The 19,230-nt window shown below is 58.4% G+C and overlaps 2 protein-coding genes, 1 long non-coding RNA gene and 1 other non-coding gene across 4 annotated transcripts; 2 read left to right on the top strand and 2 right to left on the bottom strand.

The window, feature by feature from the left end:
• Positions 1 to 1,732: 1,732 nt before the first annotated feature.
• PLEKHG2 (pleckstrin homology and RhoGEF domain containing G2) lies at positions 1,733 to 11,911 on the bottom strand. Its single transcript, XM_047709746.1, has 19 exons — positions 11,053 to 11,911; positions 10,269 to 10,398; positions 9,164 to 9,432; positions 8,986 to 9,086; positions 8,158 to 8,224; positions 7,965 to 8,011; positions 7,556 to 7,706; positions 7,110 to 7,247; positions 6,691 to 6,891; positions 6,353 to 6,445; positions 6,176 to 6,262; positions 5,771 to 5,804; positions 5,582 to 5,683; positions 5,412 to 5,459; positions 5,294 to 5,332; positions 5,108 to 5,124; positions 4,817 to 5,001; positions 3,786 to 4,714; positions 1,733 to 3,706 (listed from the first exon to the last, which is right to left on the bottom strand). The coding sequence occupies exons 2-19, from the start codon at positions 10,375 to 10,377 to the stop codon at positions 2,088 to 2,090; spliced, it is 4,236 nt and encodes a 1,411-aa protein (XP_047565702.1). The 5' UTR covers positions 10,378 to 10,398; positions 11,053 to 11,911; the 3' UTR covers positions 1,733 to 2,087.
• Positions 11,912 to 12,203: 292 nt separating this feature from the next.
• On the top strand, positions 12,204 to 12,296 carry TRNAI-UAU (transfer RNA isoleucine (anticodon UAU)). Its single transcript is given in 2 exon segments — positions 12,204 to 12,241; positions 12,261 to 12,296. It is a non-coding gene; the product is annotated as a tRNA-Ile (tRNA).
• A 2,068-nt stretch (positions 12,297 to 14,364) lies between these two features.
• On the top strand, positions 14,365 to 15,339 carry LOC125088523 (uncharacterized). Its single transcript, XR_007123736.1, has 2 exons — positions 14,365 to 14,662; positions 15,093 to 15,339. It is a non-coding gene; the product is annotated as an uncharacterized LOC125088523 (long non-coding RNA).
• ZFP36 (ZFP36 ring finger protein) lies at positions 15,267 to 17,903 on the bottom strand. The gene is given in 8 exon segments (XM_053447812.1): positions 15,267 to 16,080; positions 16,082 to 16,116; positions 16,119 to 16,175; positions 16,178 to 16,237; positions 16,240 to 16,374; positions 16,377 to 16,463; positions 16,466 to 16,910; positions 17,752 to 17,903. Coding segments are annotated over 8 exon segments (969 nt in total). The 5' UTR covers positions 17,776 to 17,903; the 3' UTR covers positions 15,267 to 15,954.
• Positions 17,904 to 19,230: the final 1,327 nt, after the last annotated feature.

Here is a 19,230-nt window from a genome sequence, read left to right as displayed (position 1 = left end):
CGCCTCTCCTTCCCCACTTGAGGCTTTGGAGTAGACTGCCCCTTTCTCTCCTAGCCGCCTCCTCAAATACCGGGAATTCCGGCGCCACTGGGAGCCCAGGCCAGGCTGAGAACTTTCCTTCAGCTGGGAATGTGCAGCTGGAGGCGGAGGCGGGGAGGGCAGCTGCTGGGCCCAGGCTGAGGAGGCCAGCTCAGCCCTAGCCCTGCCATATAGGCCAGCAGCCGTCCGGTAAGTGACTAGGAGCCAGCAGCTCACGTTTACTGAGCCAGGTCTTGTTTCTGCTGCCTTACTCAGCTAAGGATCACTTAGGGCCCTTCAGGCACCAGGCTGTAAGCCTTATTCCAGAGGGAAGTGGTTCCTTTTATCTGGTCAGGCACAAGATAGACACTTAACAGTATGAACTCAAGTTAGGCTGTGTGGATCTGAGTTCCAGCTCTGCCTCTGCCTCCTATGTGACAGGGCAGACCCCCTTACTCTCTATTCTGTTTCCTCATCTCTTGAGGATCAGAAACCATCCTCACGTGTCTTTTAGGGACACTGAGAGGATTCGAAGTGAATGAGTTCGCATAAAGCGACTAATGCCGTTGCTATGCAGTTAGTACTCAATAAATTGCCACTTTTTTTTTTCTTTCCGTTCACTGTTCAAACTTCAGATTCCTAGGCTCCCACCCTGGAGGTTCTGACTCCATAGGATAGAACTGGATCCTGGACCCTGGGGGATCTCTCTGGTAGTCGAACAGTGCCGCAGGCAGTGAATTTACCATGATTTTACAAGGCAGGTACTGCTCTAGTTTCTCGGCTGGCCCAGTTGAGAAAACCAGACTCAGAGGCTGTACATCAACTAGAAAAGTCAGGATTTGAACTCAGCTTTGTACCTCAGTGAATTCCAGGGAAAATGAAATAAAACAAGGTGCTAAGTACAAGAGGGTTTAGCATTCAATGAATGAAGCTAGTATTACCAAAGAAACTGCTTCAGTTACGCTGCTTGCCCAGCATAACACTGCTGGGAGGGGGCAGAATGATTCTAACATAAAAGCCTTTGTCTCTGACCTGAATTTCTCTTAGGGGTGGGGGCACTTGAGAGGTCCCAAACTAAAGTGAGGGGGTAAAAAGATCCAATGTGTGTAGGTGGGCACAAGAATTAGAACATTCATGTGTTGGGGGGTGAGAAATCAGATGTGGAACGGACTTTGCAGAATCCCAAACCCAGTTCACTCTGGTGTTAGTATAGTAGAATATCTGAAATTTTGTAGTGCCAAGACTCAGAAGAATCTGATTAAAGAGGGATGGATGAAGAGAGATCAGAAGGGATGGATGGATGATAGGGAACGTAACGTGATGGCACTGATGGATTAGATGGTTGAATGAAATGCAGGGATGGGTAAAGGGGGAAATACAGAGGAACAGAGGGATGAATGGAGAGGGCCTGTTGGACAATATGGACAGGTGGGATAATGGAGGAATGGGTATGAGAAAGGGGGTAGGATGATGGATGAATAGGGCAGAGTTGACTAAATCATGGCATATGGATTGGAAGATGGGACACGGAGTTGGGGAGGAGATGGGACAGCCAGCCGATGGATAGACAGAGAGATGGCTGAACAGATGAGATACTAGCAGACATGAACTGGGTAAACTTCTAAGTCGACCTGGAACCAAGCTGCTTAACTGGGTTTTCCTGGATGGCATCAAGCAGTTCATAAACTATCTAAACGCAAACACCAAACTAATGGGCGGTCGTCAGTAATTCTCCAACAAGTTTGAGATGCCTCCTGTTTTCAGAACCACTGATTCATGCTGTGTCAGACCTTCGCATTCATTGTCTTGTCATCCACCCACTGCCTCCAGAATGGGAAAATATACATAACTTCATAATATTAACAAAATATTAATGACATCCCCTTCTCCATCCCTGCTGAGTTAGTCAAGGTAAGTAAAAAGAACCATTCGCCAAAGCAGCTCCCAGGAGTTGGAAAGCTGCAGCAATTTCTAGACCTGTGCTCAGTGTCTGGACTTCTGGGTGAAGTTCTGAGGGTCTGTGGCATCCGGCTGAAGTCCTTGCTTTTCAAGAAGCCCGATATCTGGGCTCACATGTGGAAAGGGGCATCAGGAGCTCCCTGGGCCCTGCGAAGGCCCACAGATTCCTGGGCAGGGGCCAAGAGAGCAGGGTGGTTCAACCTGACCTGGGCTTTGGCTGGCCGGAGCCGCCCGCCGCCCCCAACCTGGATGTTGACTGTGGTGGCATAGCTGAGCCTCCGGGCTGGGGGTGGCGGGGGCTGGGGCTGGGGTGGGGGTGAAGGGGCCCGCGATGCGGGGGCAGAGGAGGACCAGGGACCCCGGGAGGCCGAGGGGGCTTCTCCCCCAGACCCTTGCCGCCGAGCCAGGCTCTGGCTGATGTATGAGGCTGCCAGGTACCTTGAGAGGGCAGCTGCGTTGGGGCCCAGGAGCTGCCGGGTCGGAGGAGGGGGGCTATGGGGCGGGGTCAACTCTGAAGACTCTGACCTGGTGACAGGAGAGGCCAAGTAGTGTCCTGGTTTGGACAGAACCATGGTGGTCTGAGCCGGGGTGGAAAACAGGCCCTGAGAGTCCCGAGAGCCTCTTTGCTCAGGCAGGAGTGTCAGGGCCGGACCTCGGACGTCGGGGAGGCTCCTCTGCTCCAACAACGGTGAACGTTTTTGGATCTGAAGGTCTGTGAAGCTTTGTTCCTGAAGCAAAGGTGCAGCAGATGGACCCTGGGTGTCTGGGAGGCCTCCCTGCTTGGGCAGAGGTGGGAGGGCCTGGACTTGGGTGTCCGGGAGGCCTGGTCGCTGGAGCAGAGGTGCAGCAGCGGGAACATTCAAGTTCTGGGGCAAAGACAGTGCGGTGCTGGCTGGGAGCTGATGGTCTAGGCAGCGTTCGTGTGCAGGCAAGGATGAGGTGCCCAGAAGCTGAACGTCTGAGGGGTCTCGGGGCAAAGACGGCGCAGCGCTGGCTGGGATCTCATGGCTCAGGGGGCCTTCCCAGGCAGCTAGAGGTGAAGCACCCAGACCCGGAATATCTGGGAGGTCATGTTGAGAGGGCAGTGCAGCGTTGCCTGGGTTCAGACGGTCCAGGCTGCTTCCATGCATAAGCGAGGCATTGACAGCTTGGTCGCCAACACCGGCCGGAAATGGAACATCCCTGGGACCTCCTTGTCTGGTTAACGGGGTATTGCTCGGGCTCTGGCTACATAGAGGACGACCTTCTTGCTTGGGCACAGTGGCAGTGGCTAAAACTGTGACATCAGAACAGCATCTTTGCCCAGGCAGGGCCAGGCTGGTTAGAACTTGGGTGTCCATATGGCCTCTATGCTGAGGCAGAGGAGTGGTAGCTGGACGCTGGACTTCCAGGTGGCCTCCTGGGTCAGGCAGAGCTGTAGCCGGGACCTGCACATCTGGGGGGTCTTCCTGCGGGGGCAAGGCTGTGGTGGCTGCAGCCTTGCTCTGTGTGTTCTGGGGGCCTCCTTGCTCAGGCAGATGGCTAGCAGCTGGCACCTGGATGCCAAGATGGTCTTGCTCAGGCAAACTGGAAACACAGAGACCCTGGCCAACCAGGCAGCCTCCCTGCTTAGACAAAGGTGTAGCAGCTTGAACCCGAGTGACAGGACCCAGAGGGACAGACTCCTTGGCACAGGTCAGCGGGAAGGCCAGTTCACACACCAGCACGTGTCCAAAGGCAGGCAGAGGCCCTGTGTGCACAGAAAGAACGGAGTCAGGACTAAGGTCTCCATGGGGGCCATCTCTGCCAACCACACACCTGGACCTCACCTGGCTCAGCATGCTCTTGGGGCAGGCCGGGGGACAACTGGGGCTGGGCCAGAGCACGAGGCCGGCGGCGGGGGGCGTTGGCTGATGCCCGGGTCTCGGCCCGCTGCATCTGCTGGATCCGCTCACTGTAGAGCCGGGCTAACTCTCGCACCCGGGAAGCTGCCCTCTCCGAACTTGGGGCTCCTGTCTTCCCGCTCCCGCTGCCTCCGCCCAGATCCGAATCTTCCAGGATTAGCAGTGGCTCTGGGAAACCTGGCCGGGCCAGCTGCCCCTGCTCCAGGGCCCGCCAGGCGCTGCGGATTTCTGAACAAGAGCGGAATTCCAGCTCATCTGGGAATCCCTGATCTTGGGGGACATCCTGGGGCTGGAAGTCTGGGAACGGTTCCCCTTCTTCGGGCTCCTCCTGCCCTGCCCTGCCACCTGAGGAGGGTTCCCCCAGTTTTGCTGAGTTGCCTCCGGGGAACAGTTCTCTCCTGGTGGCTACAGCCCCATCGGGCCCTTGCAGAGGTCCCTGGAGCCATGAGTCACAGGGAAGGGCGGGAGCGCTGGCGAGACTAGGAATGTCCGGGACATTAGGTATGGCTGGAAGGTGGGGCATTTCAAAAACACTGGAAATGTCAGAGAGGCTGGGAAGGTGGGGAATCTTGGGAATTTCAGACAGGCCGGGAATTTCAGGGAGGCCGGGTGCGTCTGGACTTTTGCTAAGACCGGAAACGTCGGGAGTTTCAGCCGCGCTGGAACTTTCGAGCCCTTCCAGGACGTGGAGCGGGGAAGGCCCCCGTTCGTCCATCTCTAGCTCCTCCTCCTCCTCCTCTTCTGAAGAGTCCCGGCCGGGCAGGGCTTGGAATGTGAGGGTTTCACTGTCGCCTGGCACCTGGGAATCTCCAGGAAACTTGGGAATGTCGTGGGGGGGATGGCGGCAGTGGGCACTGGGGAAGAGGCCAAAGATGTCAGGGCAGGCTGGGCCCTCTGGCCCCCTGGGGCTATTCCCCTCCCAGCTGAGAGCCCCAAGGACACCATGATGTGATGACCAGCTCACCCCTGGATCCCGGAGGCCTCTTTGGTTCAACAGTTCCAGAATCTCTTCAGTGATGGAGGTCCCAGAGGGCTCCAGCGTGGGGGGTCCAGTGTCCTCCAGGTCCTCAGGGGGTCCGGAAGTTGGAACTGGTGGCTGAGGCTCTAAGGGGGGGTAGAGCTCCCCCTCACTGCCAGCATGCTGTGAGCAAGGAGAGAGGATGGAGGGCTGGAGTGGAGGGCTCCATCCCTTTCTCCCAGGCCCAGAGAGTACGGGTCCCCAGACCCTGTCCTAGGGTGTTTCTTACCTTGAGTCTAGGCTTAGCTGGGGATGGAAAGATGATAAAGAGAAAAGAATGAGATGCGGGAACAAGGTCATTCCGTACAGCTGATGAGCTGCCCGTCACCCCGCACCCATGCCCATGGAACATCCCCTGGAAAGAGACAGACAGAAAGATGGGGCTGGACCCAGCTGGGCTGGGGCAGTCACTTACCGTTTGGTGGAAACATAACGTACGGCTCCTTTACTGGCTCTGGGGAGAGAACACAGTGATGTCAAGGGCCCAGTTCCCACCGCATTCTCTAGTCAACTTTTAGGTGGAGGACACTCACCAGACTGTCTGCGGCCACGGCGGGTAGCAGAGGGTCCTGGAGATGGAGCTGGGGGACAGGGAGATTAGAAGCCCATGAGGGGCCCAGCTCTAGGCTCCCGAAGGAGAGGAAGGCTGGGGGTACAGTTCCTGGGGGAGAAGTTGAGGGGGAGCTCAGGGTTCCATCTTTACCTGTATTCCTTCGTCCAGGGGTGAAACTTCTAGCATCTCGAGGTCGGGGAGACCCAAGTGGGGGTGTGAGGGGCTCTGGGATAGGCTTACTTTTAGGAGCACCTGTAGGGAGAAATTTGGAACCTGATAACTGACTTTTCCTCAGGAGTCATGCCTCTACTCCCTCATAATCCCAAGGCCCCAACTCACAGTGCAAGCTGTTTTCAAGGAGAACTTGTTTGGCCTGAAAGAGACAAGGGTGGGAGTTGTGTGGCAGAGCGCCTGTCTCTGAGCGCCCCGGTCACAGTCCTGTTCATGGGTGCTGTATGCATGAGGCACCTCACGTGACTTGTGATTGTTAGTAATCCCCCCAACTCTGTGGGGTTGATGCTGATTCCGCCAGGTGAGGAAACAGGGATCAGAGAGATTGCCCTACTTGCCCAAAGTCACACAGCAGAGACATAGTGAAGCTGGGCTTTAAACCCAGGCAGCCTAACTCTGCAATTTATGGGTCATGGTCTAAGACAGTCCCCCTGCCCTCAAGGTTTTGCAGAGCTATGGTGGGGGTAGGTCCTCCAGCTCGCTCAAGGCCCACGGACATAGCAGGAGCTGTACCTTGGCAGGGATGGAGGCAGGGTGGTTCTCAAAGAAGAGACGCTGGAGACAGTGAATCCACAGCCTCTTCTCTTCTTGGTTCTTGGCCTGGGGGTGGGACGGGGCGGAGTTGGGTGCCAGGTGTAAGGTCTAGAGGCGGAGGGGAGCCCTGACCACCCAGCCCCACCTTGAACCCACCTGGAGAAGGTGCCTGTGTTTGGGAATGGTCAGATCGGACACCTTGAACCCTAGAGGGTCTCGAGGACTCTCGCTCACACTCAGGTTGCAGCACTAGATGGGGGGGGGACAGAAAGGGGCAGCAAGCTCAAATCCAGCCCCCCCGCTCATCCTGCTGGCCTTGCCCCTCATTAAACCTCACCCCCATCCTCGGACTCAAGAAAACGTGGCCCTTTTAACCTGGGTGGTCCCTCCTTTGCAGACCCCACCACCAGCCCTCCCTGTAGGTACCCAGCTATAGGTATAGGTGATAAACCTTGCTGGGGACATTCTGGCCTTACCCACAACCCCGAACTCACGAAGATATGGCCCTTGTAGGTGTACTCCGGGCCCCGGCGCTTGGCCACGAGCAGCATCCGTGAGAATAGAAAAAGCAGCCGCTCGCCCCCTCGAAGTCGGGGGCCACCCCCTCCGCCACCTCGGAATGCGCCCTCCAGCACCAGCTCCCCGAAGGCACTGAGTTCCGGGCCAGTCCAGCCGCCCAGCCGCCGTTGCACTTCCTGCTGGGACCCCATCAGGTGCAAAAGGCACCAAGTGCACACGCACCGAGACAGGAAGTGCACCACACAACGAGACGGGGGCGTCAGCCACAGGGCTGTGCTGTCCCAGTCAGCACTCAGAGGCCGATTACCCCCATCAGAGGCCCTCCTGCCCGCTGCCCCCATCCAGCAGCCCCGGCACCCCCCACCCGCCCCGGCCTCCATCCTCCGGGGCTCACCTGGAGGCGCGCCGCATGCTCCTGCTTCCGTTTCATGTCATTGATGTACCAGGCGACCGCGGTCATGGACACGATGGCCTCTTCCACCATCTCACGGCCCCCGGCGCCTGGGCCCTCCGCCCAGTGCTTGCCTAGCTCCTGCCAGGCAGTCCCCAGGCATCCAGGAAAGGAACAGAGATGAGAGAGAATGATAACGACAAAGAGGGAGAGAAACAGAAAGGTAGGGGCAGAGGTGGCGACCCAGTGAGGGACAGAGAGACATAGGCAGAGACAGAAAGTGGGATCAGCTGGCGCCAGTCCCCACCAGCCACAAGCCCCTGCCCCAACTGCTGTCCCAGCTTCTAGGGACTTGTCCTGGGTCCACCCTCCAGATGTCCCACCAGGGGGTCACCAGACAGGGCCTTGCCCTTGCCATCCCTGGGCAGCCCCCTGGGGCCACAGCCCACCTGCAGCAACAGATGGTACTTGAGGATCCGCTGAACAGGTTTCAGCAGGAAGCTCTGCAGAGGCAGTGAGTGGTGGAGCTGGGCCTGGCGCTCCTGCAACCACAGGGCTGCGGGCGGGGACAGCGACAGCTCCCGGAGCAGGGCTAGGGAGCTGGGGGCACAGCACAGGTCAGGGTTGGGGGGGCTGGCAGCCCCAGGTTGGGGGGGGCTGGGAGGGGTAGGGAGTGGCCAGGGTTGCAGGGGCTGGCAGCAGGGGCTGGGGGCGGTCAAGGGCAGCTTAGGGAGAGGTCAGTTACTGTCCTGGTCTGGTAGGGGTTGGAGCTGGATGGGTGGAGGTGGAGGGAGGCCGGATGACACAGCAACTCAGGGAGCAAGGCCGGGGGCCCGGCAGGAGCTCCTCACCCCTCACCTCGGGTAGTTCATGCAGTACAACGTGTAGATGTCAAAATCCTCACTCTGCAGGTGACACAAGAGTCAGGGAGACCCCAGGCCCTAAATCCCGAAGACCTCCCTCCCACCTAGCCCCGGCCTGCTCCCTCCGCCCCCTCCTCCCGCCCCGCCCCCGGCCCCATCCCAGACTGAGCGCCCTCACCCTGACTCACCCTCTGCACAAAGCACTCAGCAATGCCCCCCGCGCTGCTGCTGCCTTCCAGGTCCTCCAGGAGCTCACTGTGAGGGAGAGAGAGCGGTGAGGGGCTGCCCCATCCCCGAACCCCCCTGTGGGAGGACTCCAAGAGGCTGGGGCCTTGGCAGCGGCCAGGGTCTCTCAAGGGGTCACCACACCCAAAGGAAGTCTTCTTGCTGGGACACGGCAAGCTGCTCAGACTTTGTCCGTGGACAGCATCCTATTCCTCCGCTCAAAACATTGTCACAGCTGGCATGAGCCTGGGGTGGGGATCTTGTGATATGACCCAGGGAAAGGGGTGTCATGACCCTAAGGGCTGCGATGAGCTTAAGATCCTGTTGCGATCCTGAGACCTTGGCATGCCTTCTCAGATCTCCTGCAATCATTCTCAGATCTCATGAAGATACTCAGAGGGGTCAGGATCCTTGGACCCCAGCATCCTCCTTCCTGGGTCCCGGCCAACCATCTGGTCTATCTGGGGCCGAGGGGGTTCCAGGCTGAGACGTCGCACGAATGCTCACACTGGCATGATCTTCGGGCCCCACGTGAGCCCTGGATTCATCGTGATCCACATCTGACACAGCACTGAGACACATCCCAGGATTTAGGCCTCCTCGGGGTCCTCAAGTTCCATCTACCTCACCTCCATCACTCTGGTTCCTTGCTCCCATCATGATCCCTGCCCCAAGTCACCACACCCCAGGTACCAGCCTGGACAAGGCATTATGGGGCTCCAAGGTCTGGGTTAGCCCATCATCCCTGACCCTACCCGCTGGTACCCCTGCCCATCCCTCCCGCCTCTGACCTGCTGAACTCGTAGATGTCCTCGATGTTGGCAAATAGCATGCCCACCTGCTCCGCGCTCAGCCCTAGGACCCCACCATCCAGCAGAGGGGCCAGGTAGTCCTGCAGGGATGACTGGGGTTATGGGTGCGGAGGGCTGGCCTGGGTTCCCACTGTGCTCAGGTGCCGACTGGCCTCACCTCCACGATGTTACGAAGGTCCCGGACGTAGGCCCGCTCTGTCTCCACGATCTCTCGCACCACTCGCTCCAGCCTCGAGGGTTTGGCTGAACCCGGGGTTCCCACGGGTGACAGATGCAGGCGGATGGGGGGCCCTGGAAGGGGCTCTGGCCTGGACACTGAGCAGACTGGGGTGGGCCCTGGAGCCGGGTCCCCCTCAGAGCCCACCGTGCTCAGGGATGTGGAGCTCCCAGAACCTCGGGGGGAGGCCATGGCAGGGGTTGCAGGGCCTGCTGGGGGTGTGGAGCAGGAGATCAGGGGGTGTCCCCACCTGAGTGAGTGCTCTCAGCCCTACAATCATCCATACCACATCACTATCTTTCCCCAGGGCTCCGGTCTCCTCTCCCCATTGAGCTGCCCCAGTCCTGGCCAGTCCTCTCCCATCAGGGTCTCCTCTGGGCTTCGGCTTCCACTCTTCTAATCCACCTCCATGTGTCAGCCTGGGAGATCTTTATTAATCTGCCCATTTGACCCTGTCACTCCAAGTACTCACGTCCTTCACGTCCTTGGGATAAAGTCCAAACTCCTCAGATCCACAGGGCCGTATGCAACGTGGCCATTTGAGACCTTTCCATTCTGCTCTCTTCCCATAACCATACCACTTCTCACACTCCAGACTCCAGTCCTATTTGCCTACTTGCAGTTACTCAAGAAAAACCAGCCCCTCTTGCCTCTGCACACACTGTCCCCTCAGCATGGAATACTCTCCTTGCTTTTTCCAACTCATTCCTCCTCATCTTTCAATTCTGTTTAGATGTCCCCTCCTCCATGCAGCCGTCCCAGACTGGGCTCCCACAGTGAGGGGATGGGGCTTTTCCACCACTCCCCACAACTCTGTCCCAGCCCTGACCATTCTACCACAGGTTTCCCCCTCTGGACTGTCAGCATCTGGGGATGGTTCCATCTGTCCTAGGCAACCTGGAGCTCTGTGTAGGCAGGCTGGGATTGTCTTGATCACTTGTGTTGCCAGCACTGCGCAGCACCGAGGCCAGCCATAGAGGCCCTCACAGTGCCTGGACTAAAGGACCCAATGCCCAGCAGACCCCACCCTCCCTTGCACGCTCACCTGTCTGGCTCTCACACACAGCTGTGCAGTCACACACTTCACCTGTGGGGCCACGTCCAAGACTAGGGCTGGGTTTGGACAGGCTTGGTCCACGGGCTCCCTCCGGCATGGCTGAGTGGCTCAGCGGCTGCTGCAGAGAGATCCCCTTCTTGGATATCAGGACCCCATCAGCCTCCCCCCACTGGCCACACTCACAGATTAGGCCAGAGAATTGGGAACGCGGTCTAAACCCAGGAAGGACCCCCTAAGAGTAACTAAGGAGGCAGACAGAAGCACGGTGATAGAAACAGGAGCATAAGGGGCGATAACACAGAGAAAAAGATGGAAAGGTTGAGACAAAGAAGACTGAAGCTGGGAGTCTGGTCTGGTCTGGGGCTGGAGGCTCAGGGATCCTGGGAACGTTTGCTTGAGCCGAGGGCGAGGGGCAGGGCTGGGAAAAAGCCGTGGGCGGGAGGCCGCGGGGTCCCAGGGGAGGGCGGAGGAGGCTGGGGGACCGGATGCCAGGGTCCTGCAGACGGCTCCCTCCCCCGCCCAGGGCTGCGAGTTGGGGCGCTGGCCCTGAACCCTCAACACACCTCCCCTCAACCCCCCAGCCAGTCCCTCCGCGATCCGCTTACTGTCCCCACCGCCGCGCCGGGTCCCCAGCGCCTTCCCACACCCCTCCAAACCCAAACTCCCGCCGGCGCCTCCGCTCGCCCCCCGCCGGCACGCCCCCTCATTGTTCAGCGGCTGCGGCGCCGCCCCCTCCCCCAGCCCGTCGGGGCCCCTCGCCTCCCTCCCTCACCTCCCAGGGAGTCTCCAGCCCAGAACCGAGGTTGCTCTATTCTTATTCGACCCTAGTACGGTCCTCGGGGAGGCGCAAGGCCGGACTCCTAGGTCTCTGCAAGTCAGGGGCTTGAACTTCGGGTTCTCAGGCTCGGTGAACCACAATCCGGGTCTCTCGGAAAAAGGGATGTAGCAGTCCGAATTTCTTGGTCCTCTAAATGAGGGATGCTGGGAGTCCCGACATTTGGGTCTCAGATGCGGCGCTGGAGACCCAAATTCCTGAGTCTTCTAGATAGGGCCGTGGGGTGACCAGATTCCTGAGTTCCCCTAACTCTTGGAGCAGATATTAAACCATCTCCAGGCGGGAGTGCAGGGGAGTCCAAAATTCCTGGGTCCCCTTGAAGTGGTGGGCGTTTCAGCCCCAAACAAACTGGCTGGGGCGCCAGGAAGTCGTATGCCAAGTTCGGATATCTGGGCTCGAATATCTGGGAACCCTTGGGGGTAATCACCGGTCTGGGATCCTAACTTCTTTAAACCGGGGTGCAGGAAGCTCGGCCTCCAGGATCGCGCGGAGTGATGTCTCGGACTCCCGGCTCCTCCAGGAGGGGGCGCTGGGCACCTGGATATTTGGGTTCCTTTAGCCTGCGCTTTGGGGTCTCTCAGGGTGCGGGTGCAGAACTTCCTACTCCCAGCGTCCACGACTTTGGACCCCTCAAGGCTCTGGGATGATTACCTCTGGGCTTTGGCGGCGGCGGTGCGACATCTGTGGCGGGAGAGTCCGGGTCCCAGCTGTGAGGCAGGGGGCGGTCGCCGGGGCCTTCCCCTCCCCCTCCCAGCGCCGGGCTCATATTCCTGTTCCGCCCGCGGGGGGGAGGGGCTGCCTTCCGGCCAGGCAGCTTTAAAGGGTTAAGCACCCTCCCTCGTATCTGAATATTCATGAGAAGGCGAAGTCCGGGCAGGCTACGCCTCCACATTCCTAACGTCTCAGAGACTTTTCCCTTTTACAGCAAGGGCCTTCGGGGCGTGAGAATCCGGAACTGGAAGCGCACTCTCTCCCATTGGTCAACCAAAAGACTCTTATTTGCATATGCAGCAAAAGGCGGAGCTGTCCAGCTAGGTCACGTGGCCAAGAACAACTGAAGGACCTCGCGACGCGAGGGTGCGGCCGGAGCTCCAGTGGCGCAATCGGTTAGCGCGCGGTACTTATACGACAGTGCGGGCGGAGCGATGCCGAGGTTGTGAGTTCGATCCTCACCTGGAGCATCTTTTTCCTCTTAACCTCTTTTTACGAATTTACACATCTTATAAATCAACCCAAACATCTACATCCCCACTTAGAGGAATGAACGTTTCGATATTCGGAGTTTTCGGGTTGGAACTCCTGGAACTCTGACTACCTCCCGGGAAAGTCTTGTGTCGCGGGGAGGTGCCATTTTCATCCCGGCCGCCAGAGGGTGGTATCGCTTCTTAAACGCTTGAGCTTTTACTTGGGTTGCAAATCTCAGTTTAAGGACTTCTTAGATGTGTCGGGTCTTCCGCAAAACTGTATGGCACTGCCTCTTTTTCCATCTTCCTGTGTGGACTTTTTTCCAGCTATAATTGTCATATAACACCGTATTAGTCCAAGACATACAACATGGGTTCGATATATGTAGAAATGTGAAATGATTACTAATAAGTTAACATCAATCACATCACAGTTAATCGTTTTTTTTCTCCAGTGTTTTGGGGTTTTTTACTCTCTCTTTTCCTCCCTTTTCTTAATGATTTGTTTTTTTTTTTTTTCAACAAATGCTAAACAGCACTATGTGACTGACCCCTGTTCAGGGTTTAGGAATGAGTGATACAGCGAAGACAAGACAAAGTCCCGGCCCCTGAGGATTTGACATGCTAGTGGGAGAGGCAGGTTTCTATAAGCATGAAAACTACATCTTATATGCCTGGTAGTGGTGAATGTCACCGAGAGAGTAGAGTAGAGTTGGGAGGATGAGGGTAACAGAGCTTCAGTGTGGGTTGTTATAATAGTAGTCAAATATCATTTCACTGAGGAGGCATCTGAGCAGAGACCTAAAGGAGGGGAGTAAGCCATGGGGATACCTGGGGGAATATTCCAGGCAGAGGTAGAAGCCAGTGCAAAGGCCCTGGGGCTGAAGCAGCAGGTCAGGTATACTGGTGAGCAGCCAGAAAGCCAGTGTGACTAGAGCAATAGTGGCCAAAGAGCCAGGCCATGTAAGCTGGTGAGGACTTAGGACTTTGCCTTTTATGTGATCTTACCGACTCAAGTGTTAGGACAGGTTCCTTGTGGTTGTCTTGTTGGGGAGTGGGGAGAGACTGAGTGTAGGTCCTGAGCCAGTAAAACCAGGAAGGGGGGTGTTAGGAAGGTTCAGATAGAAGATGGTGCTGGGTAAGACCAGGGTGGCAGCCGCAGGAGGCAGGTAGATCTATGGAGAAGGTTAATCAGACAGAATTGCTGCTGGGCTGGGGTGTGGGTTTGACAAAGAGGAGTCAAGGGAGCTCCCCGGTGTTTGGCACTGATAGCTGGGGGTAGGGGTCATTTTCTCAAATGAGGTTTTTGTTCTTAGAAGGGGCAGAAAAATCTCTTCTTGCTAAGGGAAAGACCAGAGATGTCAGTTTCTTGTTCTTTCAGTGTCTGTAAATGTCTCTGCATGGCATGTTCTTGCTTTCTGCCTTCCCAATGTCTTTGGGTCTCCGTGTTTCTTTTACTCCAACCCTTTCCCCTAAGTCTGGGGATCTGAAACCTTTCCCAAAAATGAGGGGAGGAAGGGCAGTTTCCGGGAAGAGGAGATCAATGGTCAGGGCCTGCCAGTGGGCAAGGAGAGAGCCAAAGAAGAGAGGGCAAGGAGGCAGGAGGAAGCGAGGGAGAAGGCAGAGGAGGGGGAAGGGGTTGGAGAGGGTGAACACCAGCAAGAGGGAGCAGAGTGGTGGGGAGGAGAGGTGGAACGAGGAGACATGTGAGTGGTGAGAGGCCGGGAGGAAAAGGGTGGAGAGGGGAGGAAGGGGGAGGAGAAGGAGAGGAAGAGGGAAACTGAAGAAAAGAGAGGAGGGGGTAAGGGACAGGGTGGTGGGGCAGAAGGAAAGGGGAACATGTTAAAAAGGGAAAGGGAGAGGACTACTGGGGGAGGGGAAGAGTTGGACGAGGGCGAGGGAAGACCCGAGGCAGGCGGAGTAGAGGAGGAGGAACTGGCAGGGGGAGGGTGGGGAGAGGAGAGGGAAGTGGGGGGAGAGAAAAAAGAAGGGGGGGAAAGGGGTAGGGGGGGCGGAGGAGGCGGCGGAAGGGGGGCGGGGCGCAGCGCTGACGCGGGGCGGCTTCCGGGCGCGGGGCGGCCGACTCCCCCGCCCCAGGGTGTTCCCGCCGCTGTTGCCTTGTATGGTCCGAGGCGCCGCAGTACCCGGGCCCCGCCCGACGCGGCCCCGACCCACAGTCGGGCCTAGCGGGCCCGACCCTACCCCGGCCCCTCCTTGGGGCGCGAGCCTCTAGCTTCCCAAGGACCCCAAAAAAGGGCCGAGATCCCGCAATGCCGGACTTCTAGAGTCCCGACGGGCCAAGGACTCTGCAGTTCCGAGGTTCTGGGGGCCCGGAAAGCCAGAATGCTGCGTTTTGCTGCCCTGTAAGTTTTCGGAGACACCGAGGAGCTAGAATTCTAAGTCGCCGAGACTACCTCGCAGATTCTGGAATTCAGGCTTTCAAGCCGCCTCCCCCGGGGTTCCAAAAGCCCGAGTCCCCCGGGCTTTCACGTCCTGGAACGCCGGGTGGTAGGACCCCGGGACGCCCCGACTTTAGGGATGCCCCCTCCCCCACCCGCCGCGCCGCCCCCGTCTGTCCTGGGCTCGCGCCCCGGCACATTCCGTCCTCTCCGCTCCGCCCAGCCCCTCCCTCCTCCCTCGGCCCCGTGGGGACGGAAACATGCCGTCCCCGCCCGCGCCGGGCCGCGAGCTGGGTCAATGAGCGCGGCTGGACGGGAGCGCCCGCGCCCCCACGCTCCGGGAACTGGCTCTCCGAGTTCCTAGGGTGACCTCACCTGGGCCCCACCCTCTCAGGTGAACGACCCGGCCGGGTGACGTCACTTCCTGCCAGGTAAGCGCCGCGGGCGGCTCGGTCTGCGCGGGGGCTTTGGAGAGCGATCGGTCTCCCGCACCTTATCCCGCTCTGAGAGCCCACGTTCACCCTCCCTCCCGCTCTTCAACTGCTTCTAGACCGCGGAAAACCCGGGATTCCAGTTTACACACAGATTCCTTTTATTTAAAAATTCCAAAAACACAAAAATAAACTTTCAACAATATATTACTTAATATATTATAGTATACTTATAACAATAATTATCTCCATCGTTTCCAATATTACAAAAGGAGGAAGAAAAATACAAGGGAAGCAGGACGACCCATATATATAAATACTATAAAATCTAATAGAATAAATAAAGTCGTCATAAAATAAGGGGCCCAATGGGTGGGTTGGGGGGTGTTTGGCAATGGCTTTGGCTACTTGCTTTTGGAGGGAAATTTGAGCACCAGGATTCCCCCTCAGGGGGAGGCTCCAGTCACCACCAGGCACCGGAACCTCAGGGTCTAGGAGAAATTGGAAGGGGGCAGTGGGAGCCTACTATTCACAGCATTGGGAAAGGGAGAGGTGGGTAGAGAGCTTCACTGCCTCCTCAAATCTGCTACATTTTTTTTTTTTTTTTTTTACAAGACCCCAGAAAAACACTCCTTCCCACCCAACACCATGAACACAGAGCTTGCACACTGGGGACCTGCCCCAGCGTGGGGTCAGGGGAGTGGGTTAATGCACTTCGGAAGGTGGGGGAAGGCTATGTGATTGAGTCCCCCGGTTCCCCGGAACCCCCAGCAGAAGAGAAATGGCCCCTTGAGATCCAGTGATCTGTACCGGGTGGGGCACCTGTCACTCAGACACCGAAATACGGTTTGAAGATGGGAAGTCGCCGGGGGGCTGCAGCTGCAGGCGGCTGGGGGGGCCCAAAACCCCAGCCTCGAAGACAGGTGAGTCGGATCCCCCCAGGCTGCTGCCAACTGCTGGCATATTCATCAGGATCAGATCCCAGGAGTGTGCAGAGGGGCTCCGAGCCAGGCCACCCAAGGGCCCCCAGACACTACTAGTGGTAGCCTTCGACAGGAGGGGCAACAGGATGGGGTGGGGGTCCCTTCGGGCACTGGGGTCCCAGGGCAGCAGAGAAGGCAGAGGGTGAAAGCGGAAGGTCCCCAGGTGGTGGTGGTGGGGAGCTGGAGGGAGAGAAGGAGCAGGAGGACAGGGAAGGGCCTGCAGGCCTGCCGGTGGCGGTTGATGTCCGGCGGCCGGAGGGCAGCCTGAGAAGCTGATGCTTTGGAGCAGCACAGGGGGGGGGCCCGGGGCAGCCAGATCTTCATTGAGGTTGTGGATGAAGTGGCAGCGGAGCCGTAGGGGCAGCGGCCCTGGAGGTAGAACTTGTGGCAGAGTTCGGTCTTGTACTTGGGGTGGCGGCTGGCCTGACGCAGCTCCCCCAGACCATGGGCAAACTGGCACTTGGCCCCATAGCGGCAGCGCCCGCTCTCCGAGAAGGTCCGACAGAGCTCAGTCTTGTACCGGGATGAGGTGGTGGGGGTTGCAGTAGGTGAGGTGGGTGAGGGCGACAGTTCAGGGCCCGGGCGGGGAGCCAGGGGGGCGAAACCCGGGGGTGGTGGCACCCAGCCACAGCTTCGACCCTCCACCAGGCTGGTGGAGCGGCCAGGCAGGCGGGCACCAACCCCAGCCGGGTTGTTGTCGGATAAGCTGAGGCTCCAGAGTCCCGAGGAGGCCCAGCTTGGGCTGGACTCGGTCTCTCCGTGGTCAGATAGCAGGTCAGGGCTCACCGACACGAGGCTCTGTGGGAACAGGGATTGGTTAAGACACCGAAAATGCTGGGTGACGCCCCACCACAGCTGCAGGGCACCTAAGAGCTTGCCAGTCCGGTTTGTGGGCTCCCGGCCTGAGCCCCACCTGCGCATATTAAAACTATGGGTGTCGGATCGCAGGGATCCCGATTTGGACGTTCTGAGCTTCCTTGCGACAGCAGCCTATCCCGAGGGATCCAGGCACCCCAGCTCCCCTGACTTGATTCCTGACTGGATCAAGAGGAGAACCCCAGAGTCAGGCAACACCACTGTCCTCCCAGTTTCGAGCCTCTGGGCCCCTCGGGATCTGACCCCGCGCATGGGGTTCTCCAGTTTCACAACTGGAGAAGCAGACAAACTTAACCCCGGAATCGGGATCTCTTCGGTTTTAGAGTTCCCACAGTTCCCCGCTGGGTCAAGGGGTGGAGAGACAGAAGTCGGCTTCCCCTTACCCCGAGACTCCAACCCCAGAAACGCCTCCGCGCAAAACCGCGCCCTGAGCAACTACTAGGGGGTAAGCCAGGTGTGGGGCCATTTCCGCCTCCAGACAGCCCGGGTCTGAAAAAAGTCCTCCGACTTCCTATCTCCAAGGCCACCCCACCAGTGTTGCGGTGGAGACCCGAAAGTCGCGAGCTCCGTCTGCACCTCCGAGACGCGCACTGTGCTGAGAAGGGAGGCAGGAACCCCGGGCCGGAGTGTGCGACTCTCCCGAGCTGCAGTTTGAGAAGGGAGCCGGAGGTCCCGGTCCCGGACTTTTCGGCGCTATCGAGCCCTAGTTTAAGAAGGGAGTCAGGCCAGAGGGCCCCAGGGATGTCGGTCGGCGGAGGCTCACCTCGTAGATGGCGGAGAGATCCATGGCGGCGCGAACGGCCGATGAGCTGAGGATTCGCCCAAAAGTGGGAGCGCTGGAGTCAGGCTGCGGTTGGTTGGCGGAGCGGTATTTTTATAGAGGCGGTGGAAAGAGGCGTGGCCACGGGGCTGGCCCGGGTGGGTGGAGCCAGGAGGGGCGCTTCCCGGACGCGCGCCCCCAGCAAGGCCCGCCCGGCCCCGCGGCCCCCGGCCAAGACGAACCCGAGCCTGGCCCGCGGGCGGCCCCGACCCAGCGGGGAGTGTCCAGGGTGGGGAGGGTGGTGGGGGTGTCGGCCCAGTTTTCAGGGCTGGAGACCGAGGCGCGGAGAATCGAACTGCGCCGTGGTGGGGGGCAGGGCTCCCGGGGGAATTGACACGGGCATGAGGCCAAGAGGCCGTGCGCCGAGAGGCGGACGGGGGCGGAGAGAGAAAGAGACAGAAATGGAGAGACCCGAAGAGAAAACACACAGAGAGACAGAGGTGGCGAGAGAGACACACGCAGGGAGATGTAGACACGGAGGGTGAGACAGGGCAGGGAGAGGAGAAGTTGGGAGACAGAAAGGACATGTTAGAGATAGTTTCCGAGAGACAAACCCGAAGCGGGAAGCGAAAAGGACCGCACATAAACAGAAAGTGGGCGGGGGGGGGGGGGGACAAACACCTACAAACAGAAATCCTTAGGAGCCGCACGGAGGGGAGACTAACAGGCCAGGTGGAAAATTCTGAGCGCTGCCTGCCTGGCCCGGTCTCACCCCCAAACAACCCGGATCCGGAGAACTTTGATCGCCATCGCCCTTCCCCGACTCGCGGGGGGACTCGCGGGTCGGCGGACGGGGTGTCCCGGATACCTGCGAGGCAGGAAAGGAGCCTCTCCTTCTCACGCAGATAGTGAACGGCCCTCGGATCGTTTGCTCTGGGCTAAGCACTGTTCTTTGAAAGTGCTTTACATACGTTAACTCTAGGACGTATTATGCCCATTTTACACACCCGGAAGCCCAGGCACAGAAAGGCCAAGTTACTGTGCTAGTGTGGCCCTCTGAGATAAATACTCAAGATGTGAAAGGGGGAAGTCTTATTGTGGTGGAGGGTTGCCTTGATGGAAAGTCGTTTGGAGGTGGAAGAAATGGGTCATGCCCTCAACTAATGGTCGCTATGGTGTGTCTTTTAAAGGGGTGAGCCTTGAGAGAACTCTTAACTTTGCCAGGGTGGCTCCCCACGTTGGCAAGTCTGTTATTGTCAAGGGGGTGCCCTGAGTGACACTCTGTTACAGGGACCTGGGAAGAAAGTTTACTTTTAAGGGGATCTTAAAGGTCTTAAAGGACAGCTGGCTGTCCTGAGTGAAAACTCGGGGGTAGAAATCATTGCCACGGAGTGCAGTTACAAAGGTGGAAAGTTTGTTTATGCAAGTATTGAGGTGGGAAGAATCCACCAGGCACACCGAGTTGCCTCGTCGGACAGAACT

This window comes from Lutra lutra, chromosome 17 (genome assembly GCF_902655055.1).
Source record: "Lutra lutra chromosome 17, mLutLut1.2, whole genome shotgun sequence".
Taxonomy (NCBI): domain Eukaryota; kingdom Metazoa; phylum Chordata; class Mammalia; order Carnivora; family Mustelidae; genus Lutra; species Lutra lutra.
Note: the sequence above shows the minus strand (reverse complement) of the source record. Positions and strands in the feature narration are given on the sequence as shown.

Bases quoted from the DNA above. Each gene is read 5' to 3' on its own strand.
- PLEKHG2 (XM_047709746.1), bottom strand. From the start codon at position 10,377: ATGCCGGAGGGAGCCCGTGGACCAAGCCTGTCCAAACCCAGCCCTAGT. The intron at 8,225-8,985 runs GTCAGAGGCGGG...TCTCCCTCACAG, and splicing joins GACATCTACGAGTTCAGCAG to TGAGCTCCTGGAGGACCTGG. The intron at 5,684-5,770 runs GTGAGTTGGGGC...TTCTCCCTACAG, and splicing joins CCTTGAAAACAGCTTGCACT to GTGCTCCTAAAAGTAAGCCT.